The 11,534-nt window shown below is 41.6% G+C and overlaps 1 protein-coding gene across 5 annotated transcripts in view; it reads left to right on the forward strand.

The window, feature by feature from the left end:
* The window catches only part of grb10b (growth factor receptor-bound protein 10b), a 58,493-nt gene that overhangs the window by 39,918 nt on the left and 7,041 nt on the right, over positions 1-11,534 (forward strand). For 4 of the 5 annotated variants that reach the window (XM_020596792.1, XM_020596790.1, XM_020596791.1 and 1 more), the window contains 2 exons: positions 7,919-8,075; positions 11,336-11,451. In XM_020596792.1, coding sequence (XP_020452448.1) covers positions 7,919-8,075; positions 11,336-11,451 — 273 coding nt within the window. Of the gene's footprint in view, positions 1-6,111; positions 6,492-7,918; positions 8,076-11,335; positions 11,452-11,534 lie in introns of those variants that run through there. The other variant, XM_020596794.1, reaches the window with a different exon arrangement.

Here is an 11,534-nt window from a genome sequence, read left to right on the forward strand (position 1 = left end):
TTCATTGTTTTGATGTCTTGTTGCTTTTTGAAACAACTGGAAATAGTTATTTTACCTTGCGTTTCTTCATCTACAGAGAATGTTTGCCTCTTGTGATAGAGGCATAAATTTGATATTATTTATAGTGTCTGACCAAAATTTGCGCAACCTGACCCGCATTACTAATTAATTTGAACCAGCTTAGCTCTAAAATTTGTAGATCATCATTATCCTGAGCCTGAGTGGGTGTTCACTCTCCGATGTTTGCAGACAGAGCAGGCTCTGTGGGCTTACTAACTACCCAATATACAGTGTGTGCTCTGATGCATAGCGTGATAAAGATGGCAGCCTGCCACTGTTCATAGCTGTGTATTGTCAGTTTGTACTGGGAGTCTTTTCCTTCTGCATTTCTCTACTGTACATTTCTTGCTCTATCTCTGCACAACTCCTCCTTCCTCCCGGTTTCTCCTCTTTCTGTTGGCTGCCCACTAAATCCCTCTTTGCATTCTTTTGCTTCCCTGAGCCAGATGGGCCTCTATGTCGTGGGTCTTTTTTGACAAGGTAATTTGATAACAAGGGACAGTTCACTGTCCCTTCCTCATGAATCAGCAGTCTTCCTGGTTAGTGCCACCCACTCCTGCTGACTACATGCACTGAGTGGGAATGGCCAATTGTCAAAAGCTCATTCAGGACTTTGTATCTCCAGCTAATCATCCAGATGTCAGTTTCCAGGGGTGGCCCAGCCCACACACAGCACCACATTACAGTCAGAGGGGCTTTGTAGAGGAGACATTAGTTTTTATTTTATTTTGAAACATGAAGGGGTTTTATGAGACAGAGCAGATGATAAGATATAGTTTTCTTTATTAATTTTGAGCACAGAAAAACACCAACACATTTTTTTTCTCTTGAAAGTAAATGGATATGACGCCTCACACACCCCAGGCCCATAGTGTTAAAGATACACAAAGCTGTGCAGGTATACAGATAATATATTAATGTTACTGTTTTCTCATTTACTGACATTAATATATGAGATTATTTGTGGCTATACTGTAACATTCATGCGGGTACAAATGGCGTCTGATTCACATTTTTCTGAGTAAAGAGACAATAAAGTCAGTCTAACATTTCCTATATTAACAGCAATTTCAACACTCCCCATACAGAGACTCGGCCAACAGTGAGTTGCCTCTATTCACTGTTAATGTCTGTTACTCTGTCAGTCTGGGATTATCTTATTTGTTTGCACCATAGACCTCCACTGTTGTTCAAAAATGATTAAAAACACACCAGGGAAACACAGCGCTGCACTGGGCGACATATTTTCTCCTTAGGAAAAACAAGGCCCTAATATTTGTTAATGGGTTTCAAATCTTCTAGTGTGTACTATATGTACATGGAGAATAAGGGAATTGTTTTAGGCCATAGTTACACACAGCCTGAAAGCTCAGGTCAGAGCATGAAAGTCCCCGTGTGTGTTAATCAGAAAGAAGTCCCCTGTTGATTCAGTTTTCCAGGAAGAGTTGACACAGGGGGTGACATTGGGGGTGAATATACAGATTAGGCTTTAGAGACTGTCTAAAAACACTGGATTTCTGACTGTAGATGTCAGAAATCCAGTGTTATGCAGCTGTTATCCAGGTTGCATGCCCTTTTCTTCAAGTGCTTTTCAACATTGCTAATCCTAATGGGCATGCAGTCTCGTATGCCTAATGGCTAATAGTCCCTTTAGAATCATAATCTACCATGGCAACTCCTGTCTGATGTAATGCCTGGTAATGTGTACGTAATACCAGTGGAACTATTTATAGACCAGCAGCCAATTCGCACAGAGATTGATGCGTGTGTGCTTGTGAGCTCCTGGGCGTGCTCACACAGGCTTGTGTACATACTTCAGTTTGCACAAAGCGCGCTCTCATGCAGAGCCGTTTACCTTCTCTTTGTCTGTTTGCACCTGTCTAGTTTCTGTCTAGCTGTTTTGTGTGTGTGTTTGAGAGGCCTGCATGCATGTGTGTGCATGCAGAAACTCAAATGCATGATATGTATGTGCTTAGCAATGTGCATCTCAGGTTATGGTACTGTATGTGTGCATGAATACATCTGGGTGCCCGTGTGTTTGTGTATACTTGTATATCTATACATTTTGAGGGCCGGTTTGAGATTTATGCCATAGGAGTGAGGACATACGTATTTCTCAGCGTAAGGAGCTAGGAAATGCATTATGTCAATAAGACCTCATAAAGACAGCTGTACAAATGTGTGTATGTACTGCTTGAAGCTCTCAGTCTTTCCTTGGGGGAATACATCACAGGACGATTGTCAGACCTGAGTCATCGGAGAGGATGAGAGAGACAGTTGCAAGCAGTTGTTTGCCTGTGAAGGCAGCCTCTGACCGAATTTAAAAAATGCAGCATTGCATTAGTTTAGGTAAAGCTTGGAAGCCATACACATTCTCTGATAGGTAGTACTATGAAATCACCAGTCACAGTGGTGTGAGTGAAATGAAACAGAAAATGAAATGCACTTTGTTCTGTATTATCTTTAGTACTGTACCTCTAGAAGGTGGTTGTTCTGTAAAACTAGAACTACTGCTGCTACCTCATCCCAGGTTGTGACTCTCGTGCATTATATACACTCGAGGCACAGAGATAATCTTCCATGAATGTGCAAAATTGAAACTTGCCAACCATTTTAATCCATGGCTTTATAGCTATCACCCAAACTCTGATGGTATTTCATGAATCCTCATAGTCTCTTCTAATGATGCCGAATTAAAAGTAATCCTTTCTGGTACAGGAAAAATCTAATTTTAATCAGTCTCTCAGATATGTCAATTTGTCTTGTATAAACAAAGATGGCAGCAGGAAATGGTATCAGTGCTCTGGCTTTGTGTGAAAGTGGCTCGACTTTCTCAAAAAAGCGAGAGAAATTATGTCATTTCTTGTCACCATCTTTACGTTTCTGAAAAGCTAATTCTTTCACCTGCAAAAAAGTGACAAAACTTTCCTGGACCAGACCAGAGGAAGGGTACACCCTGGACAAGTTACAAGTCTATGACAGACACATAGAGGCAGACAACTGCTCACACCCATACCTATGGGCAGTTGCATTGCCAGTTAACTAAGCCTTTGTTTTTGGACTGTGGGAGGAAGCCGGAGCACCTGGAGAAAACCATGGAGAGTAAAGGGGAGAACAGGAAAACTCTGGAGCTGAAAGGCCCCAGTCGGCCACAGGGTTTAAACTCAGAACCTTCTTGCTGTGAGGAAACAGTGCTAACCACTGTTCCACTGTCCTGTCCTGTTTGGTTGTTATTTGTGGCACAACAATAAAAATGTGTTCACTTCTTCATTCATTCAAAAGATGTCAATGAGCTGCCCTTTGTAATGAGATAAGGAAATGATTCTCAGATGATTCTTGCTAATCCTGAAGATGCTGGTTATTTCATTTATTTATTCATTCAAGGCATTTACCTAGTGTCTGGATCATGGTAATTTCCTACACTTGTGACTGAGCTAAGCTTTGGAGTGGTTCAAATCCTCATTGTTTTATGTAAATTGATGTATTTTGAGAATGGCCGTCCCTGGTAGGCTAGTAGTTTAGCGCTCTCGCCGCTGTGCCCCGGGTTTGAATCAGGGTTGCGTCAGGAAGGGCATCCGGCGTAAAATACGTGCCAAATGTCAACATGTGAGTCGTCATTGTGATGATTCGCTGTGGCGACCCCTAAAAATGGGAAAAGCCAAAAGTGACTTTCGATGTGTTTTGAGAATGCCCTCAGGTTCACAGCCTTTGCCACCCATTGCATATCCTTTTGTTACTGGGAATTGCCCATGATGTGTGCCTGATGCCTCTTTTGTACACAAATAACAAGCTAATGAACATTGGAATAATGGGATAATACATTTGCCCTTTGTCTGTAAAGATCTGACTACCTCTGTACACTTAAGACCAAGCTGAAAAGTATAACTCTGTACTAAACAATGTAATTAAATGGGCCTTATCTTAATGCTGTGTATCATGTATCAAATAGGATTCTTTCCACATTACATAATTTGTATTTCTTAGTTTTTCTTAATTTCACATAATTTGTCATTTTCATTTCTCAATGTATTGGATATATTGTGTGGTGCTAATCCCACCCCTCTGCTCAGACACTCTAACAAAGTTTGTATTGCAGTGACAAAAATCATGACCCACTTATCCTTCACTGGCTTCCTACCTGCCACACATTAAAGAAGGTGGAACCTGACCATGTTCAAGGGGGCGCCTGGCCAAGATGGAAGTATTTAACCTAGCTCAGTGCAGTGTTGTACAAGGGCTTTTATCCTTATGAGGTTGGATAAAATTTGGTTAATAATTTGACTTGTTCAGGAGCTGAACAGACCTCTTTAGCTTGGAACTTTGGACTCTACTGCCAAGTCTTGACTCTTAGTTGTGGCCAAAGACCTGACCCAACCTCTGGCTTATGGTAATCTTGTAGCTAAATGTTGTATCTTTCATACTAAAGCCAGGCTGGGTCACACAAGCAATGTTGACTTAACTTGCGTAGTTGGCAAACATGAAGTTTTCCTGGGTCCCTGCTCTTGTGTGAAGCAACTACTATATAAACCATGTTGTGTGCATCATCTCTCTATGTCAGAAAGGTTGATATTAATAGACTGACTGGCCAACTCTTGTAATTATAGCACTGAATGTAAAAGCCTGAATTGCAGCATGTGTGCAGCCTTCTTGGGGCTTTCCCCTCTAGCTGACGGTGACGTAGATGAGGGTGTGTGTCTTGGTCTGTGTGTGAGTGTGTGAGTGCGCTGACAGGGAGGAGTTGGGTGGTAGAGACAGCTGTGCAGGCTAGATATGTAGTTAACAGTAGAAAGCATTCATGTTACACATTCTGCTGCAGTGTGTCACCAGACTGTCTCTCTTTCTCTCACTTCCCTCTGCTTCCCACTCCTTCTCCCTTCACTTCTCACGTCCGCCTGTCCCTGTCCACACACACGCACACACATACGTGCCCATATGCATGTACAATCATTCCCTTCTCTCTCTCTCCCCTCCCCCGACCACAAACATCCCCTTTTCCTCTCTCCTTTCTCTGCCCAAAGTTTCCCGCTGTAGTAAATGAAGTCATATCTCTTTGGCTGGTAACACTACCACTATTTCCTCCTTCCTTCTGCAGCACTGTTCCTGGATTACACCTCACCCACACATGTACAAACACACACACATACACACACACACACACACACACACACACACACACTCGCTTCCTCAAGAAAAAGTAAGGAAAAATGAAGAAGTTGCTTTAAGGATGACATAAAGTTGTTCTTGCCTCTTCCAGACTAGGTGTGTCAATGCTGTCCGTCTGAGGCCGTATTAAATATCGAAGTCGTTAAATATCGCAGCTGTGTGTGTGTGTGTGTGTGTGTGTGTGTGTGTGTGTGTGTGTGTGTACGTGCAAAAGTCTCCAGATTTCTTGGTCTTTAGAAAAAAAGAATGCTGGTAAGAAGCTAGCTACCAGGGGAGGAGGAGAAACCCAGAGTGCTTGAGTGCTGCACCAGGTTTGTATCATTTAATTTGCCCTGTAATGAGTCTTGTTACCACTGTGAGAGGCAGAGAGATTTGACTGGGGACTTCAAAGTTAAGCCACAGGGAGGGAGGGAAAGGAAAGAGAGGCAAAGAAGCAGAGGAAAACATACAAGCCAACACACCCTCACTTGAAAATGTCTGAACATATTGATAGCAAGAGACAAACTTTGTTTTTACTACTTCCTTTATCCTTTCACCCTCTTCCTCCTCCTCCTCCTCCTCCTCCGCACTGCCCCACACCCTTCTCAAACGAACCCTCTCTCTTCGAGCTCTGGACAGAGACTGAAGCAGAGAGCTTGCAAGAGGTCTGAAAAAGTTGGCTGTGTCTGTGCATGACAGTGCGTCTGTGTGTCTACTGGAGTATGTATGCCTCTCAGGGAATATGTGTGTGTGTGTCTCCATGGGTGTGTGTGTCTGTGTGGGAATGATTACATCAGCCTGCTGCAGTCTTATGATTGGTTGTTGAGCGTGTGGTTTGATTCACTGTGCCTCGGAGCCCGTGGCTGAGGCTGTAACCCTTTGTGAGGGGGAGAGGGAGGGAGGGACAGAGAGAGAGAAGGAAAGAGAGTTGTCAGACTCAACCGGCACTGGCAGCACTGTACTCTACCTGCTTCCATCTGACTGCTGACTGGCTCTGTGTCACTGTCCTGTGGGCTTTACAGGCATTGGCTTTAGGTCACCAAAGTGTTTTATTGTTTGTTTTGTTATTTTAAGTCACACCTGGTGGCCTAGATAGACTAAAGAACTAATCCCCAGCCTGTGTGGCAGGTAGCACAGTTTTTCTCTTTTTGGAGGAGACAAGGCAACAGAACAGTGAGGTTTTCTATCTCAGTGACTGTGTGTGTGTGTGTGTGAGACTAAGTGTGTAGGGAGCCAGGTCAAAAATGCCTTCGTGTTCCCCGGACTGCTGCCTATTGCGGGCCGTGGAGGTAAGAATGCTCTATTTCTGTGTCTCTTATCTTTTCTTGTATGTCTCTGCCTCTTTTTGTCTCTTTATTTATTTATTTTACATTGTAATACCATTTATTTTCAAAGTTCTGCTGTGCTTGACCAGAGACAAGAGTTGGAATGTGTAAAAAGACAATTTTTAAAATGTGAGTGGAGCAATAAAGAGATTCCAGTATGCAGCTCTGGATGAGCGAGGCTCCCTTGCTTTTTCTCTTGAGCATTTTGGATGGAGAGAGGACCTCAGGCCTGGTTTGTGCAAACTGTATTTTTGCACAGGAAGAGAACAAAATTTCTTTGTCATGATATATGTTATTATGTGGGAAGCATGCATATATTACATTTGTAGGCTTAGTAGGCTGGATTCCTGTGTAGGCTAACAAGGCTGAATTCCTCTACAAGTTAAGCAGACTCGTCTAGATTTCTCTGAGAGCCATGAGAAGTGTACTTGGTGAATGTGGCTGTATGTGGCTTTACACAGATGACATCTGACATCTGTTCAGCAGCTGATTATTGTTATACTGTATATTATCTGGGCAGGTATGTAGTGCCTCAGAAAGTATGTGAGTATGTCTTTGAGTCAGTAGCAATAATGCAAACAAAATGGAAACAAGTACCAATCATGAATTAGGAAAAAAGATCATAAATTATTCAACAAACTCCACACTCATTCTGAAATTCACTATGTCTATAATCTTATCATTGGCCCAATTTCAGCATATTAACTTATGGAAAAAGACTTCATGAAGTCTAGCTTGAAGCATATTTGACGATCATGTCTTACATTTTCTTGATAAGCTCTAATTTGAAACACCATGCTTATTTCATCTTAAGCTACAGTATATACCTATATGGTGCAGCTAGTCCTGCTTTGTTTTCACAAGAGAAGATTCTTGTTAGGTGTTACAGTATATTTGCTTCTATATTACACCAACAAGTTGCTATAATAAATACTTGTCTGTGATTTCTAACACCACAATTACTACACAGCCTTGAACGTCTGTTCTTTTCTATTGTGTGCTGTAATTACGGCCCTGTGTATGTTATAGTGTATGGGGTGCTATATGATAAAGACTGTGCTAGTGTTTGAAGAAAATTGCTGGTTTCACTCCCATATTAGGCTAAAGAGTATTCAGTGGTGGTTTGTGTCAAATGACTTTAGCACAACTTGGTATCACATAAAAATCTATATTCAGAAACGATCTCATTTTAGATTATTCTTTGCAACAGCGAAGGTGTATTTATGTTTTTCATTTTCTTATATTGAGGACATGTATGCAAAAGTTAAAATACATTTTGTCATGTTTTCATTTCCTTTATTGAAACACTGTTTAGCACAGTTTACCAAATTACTTTCATACGATTTCCGTTTAATATACTGCATCTGAATGCTAATCCTTTGTCTCCACAGATTGTAAAGATCTTTAGTGAAGATGGCATTGGTAAAGTGGTGGAGATCCCAGCCGACATGACAGCCAGGGACCTGTGCCAGCTCTTGGTTTATAAAAGCCACTGTGTAGACGACAACAGTTGGGCACTTGTTGAGCACCACCCACTGCTAGGGCTAGGTAAGGGGCAAAGCCCTGCAGGCTTGAAACATTGTTCACATACACACAAAAGCACAAATGACTACACATGCACAGATGCTCACACATTATCACACTTGCCCACACAGAAACTCGTACACTTTTGGGTGGGCTGAGCATGCAATCCAGCCACTGACTCTCTCACTGACCTCTGACCACTGAGTGTATATATGCAGGCATGTGTGCCCACATTCGCAGGCAGACAGACAGTTCAGGCGCCTATTCTTAGGCAGGCATATATTCAAGCATGAGTGCATGCCCATACTACTGTATGCAGTACATCCACAAACACAGACATAATGTCCATGACACGGCGGCTGTGTGAAAGGTTGCTGTAGCAGTGCAGTACGACAACAGAAGGACAACTGAGGTAGATAAGAAGCTCACAAACTGAGCTGCATGTCACTGAAAAATCTGTAGCCTAAACTTATTGATCAACTTGGGGGCTCAAAGAAAGTGATGGAAAAAGATCAGAATTGCTTTAGTAGTGACAGGCCAGTGAATTTCTGATTTAGTAGTGCAGACAAGCTGAGAAAAAGAAAAAGCACTTGCAACATACCTGACCTGAATGTCCAGTAGTTGTTTTAGAGATACAACAGTTGTTAATCTTGGCATCCTTCACTGATACTTTAAAATCTTTAGTTCAGGAGTGGCATTACCACCGACACCACTGTCCTGAAAATAGAAGCTCTTGCTGCATCCGACAGGGAGCTCTGGACTAATGTAGTGCATAACAGTCAAAATAATGATGGCTGTGTGCTCTCAGAAATGAGGAATAGAATTAGATGTAGAACGTTAAGTTTGACAGAACAGATCTACATGTTGTATTTTAGTTGGCCGGTCATTAGCAGGTATTATACAATAGATTCTTCATAGATAGGAGTCACCGCTGCTTAAGGTATTTGAGAAAGTGGATGGAAGGAGGACCTGTGTATCTCACTGCCCGTAGTATGTTTGCTTACATTTGCCAATGTCCAAACAGATGGTCTATTCCAGTGGTTAATAAAGGTATTTTAACTTGCTGCTGCATTAGGAAGCAAGAAAGCATTGTATTTCTATCAGAGGGAACGTTTATAAAAAACCCAACCTCCCCCTGAGGACAGGGTGATTATAAAGCACTTAGGGAAGACAAGTCGAGCCTGTGTTTTGGGCTCATGTCTGTACAGTTTAGCAGGTGTGGGAGGGAGGGGGTGTAGTTTTATAACGAGCAGAGCGCCTGGTTGTGAAAGGCAGGAAGACATGTTAAAAACACGTATAAACACTTTATTCCCCCCTCCAGAATGTTTAGCTACATCTGCACACAGGCTGTTATACTGTCATGTCAGGAAACTTTTAGAAAATATATTGCATTATTCAAAGTACAGGTCCCAAAGTGCTAACCTAATATTTCACCATCCATCACGCTCTGATTACATTTCTTGTCACTGCTGCCAAAACAATGCTGCCCACATTAGGTTGGCTTGTTATGAATGACATCATTTTTGGCTCACAGTACCTTTATTCTATTATAACCCTTCTTCTCTTCTGGCACACCTGTACTGGTCTAGAATAACTGCTTGCCATATTTCATGGTTAAGAGGTTCAGTAAATGAGATGTTACAATCCAGTGGTTACGCCCTTGCCACTACGGTGTTAGTGTGTGTTTATGTGTGTGCCCTTGTGTGAATTTAAGTCTGTACATATAGAAAATAAACCTTCCAAAGCTGGGAAATGTTTTGGGTTGAATCTGTTTATCATATGCATTGTGCATGTCAGACATTATTATTAGTATTGTCTGTATATTTCAACCAGTGATTTGACTCGATTGTAGCTCTGTTAGCTGTCTGATTGCCAGACCTTGTTCTGTAGTTGACATAGTATGTAAGATTCCTGCTACAGCTGCACTGCATGTGCTGTGATCCCTAAAGTGTGCACATATGTTTAGGTGGTAGATGAGAATAGTTGTTTCATGGAGAGAATAGAAAGGCCAGTTCCCATACAGTATATTGCTGTCTGCTCTTACACTACTGCATAGGATAAAGTGGTCCTTTGAGACAGGTAGCACTGACCTCTAGTCATCAGCCATAAAAGGTTAACAATTCTGGGACAGTGAGGTAGTGTTGCCAGGGTGAGTCACTGTCACGAACATGAGTGACTCATCAGACAGGCGACAGGATAAAATGGAAAGATACAGAAGAGTCGTGACAGTGTTAGACAGAGAGAGCAAAGGGACACATGAAATGACACAATAATGCCGTGAAATAGAGCTGTACAGTCTAATGATGTGTCAGGCCACATACTGGTGTCGCAATCGTTAGTTAAGTTGCAAAACTTTAATTCATCTGCTGGGAAAAAGGTGTATGCCTTTTATTATAGACATTACAGAGAGATCTTGTAAGGCTCTTGGAGAACTGACTGTTGCTCTCAGAGAATATGAATCCCCAGGATCTCTGGCCACATTCACACATGGACACAGTTGTAGTTAAGTCACATCCATTTCTATTCACTATGGGAGAGAAAGGCCTTGGTTAGATCATCAGTCACAGCTCATTTGAAGAGCACAAACCATTGCAACCAGTCTGCAATTTTAAAATTCCTTCTAAGCCACTGAACAGGTCAAATGAAACACAGGATAATTTTAGAACATTTTTGTCCCATTCACCACGTTTGTGTGTGTGGGGGGTGGAATTCTTACCCAGACTCATTTATTATTAACTATGTGTGTGTGTGAGCATGAATGATGTTATTGCAAAGGAGAATTGATACTTACAAAACCTACTTTGGAAAAGACATGATAGATAAATAAATGGCTGAGCTACACTCATTCACAGCAAACCCCTGACTTGATTTTAAGGTCATCAGAATATCAAAGAAAGTTGAGCCTAAATCTGGAAAAGGTTTTGGTTCTTCAACCCTCACTGACATGTTGTACTGCAGTGTAAAGGTACAGGAGTTGTTGAGCTAGAGTTAGTGTACTTGTCCTTTCACTTTCATTATAACGTTTTCCTGGACTGTTTCTGTTTCAAACTTACAAGGAATATTAATAACAGAATTTCCCCCGAATATACATGGTGCTTCTATGACATACTAAAAGAAGTGATTGTAATCATAGGGAACACATTGATATTCACTCTTTTGACAGAACATGTTATATTAATGTGAGTTTTATTCTTAAAATTATCTTTAATTGTAGAATAATTTTAGGAAGACGATGAAACCGTTTAAATACTAACCTCTATCACTGTTCTGGTCCCTCTCCTCAGAGCGCTATCTAGAAGACCATGAGCAGGTGGTTCAGGTCCAGACCTCTATGACCAGCGACAGTAGATTCCTGTTCAGGAAGAACTATGCCAAATATGAATTCTTCAGAACCCCCCTGGTAAATGCTTTTTCTGAGACATTTCTTTGTGCTCTTACCCCTATATGCCTATAAAAAAAAAAAAAAAAAGAAGAGGTTGTTAC

Source organism: Monopterus albus, unplaced genomic scaffold (assembly GCF_001952655.1).
Source record: "Monopterus albus unplaced genomic scaffold, M_albus_1.0 scaffold31.1, whole genome shotgun sequence".
NCBI lineage: Eukaryota > Metazoa > Chordata > Actinopteri > Synbranchiformes > Synbranchidae > Monopterus > Monopterus albus.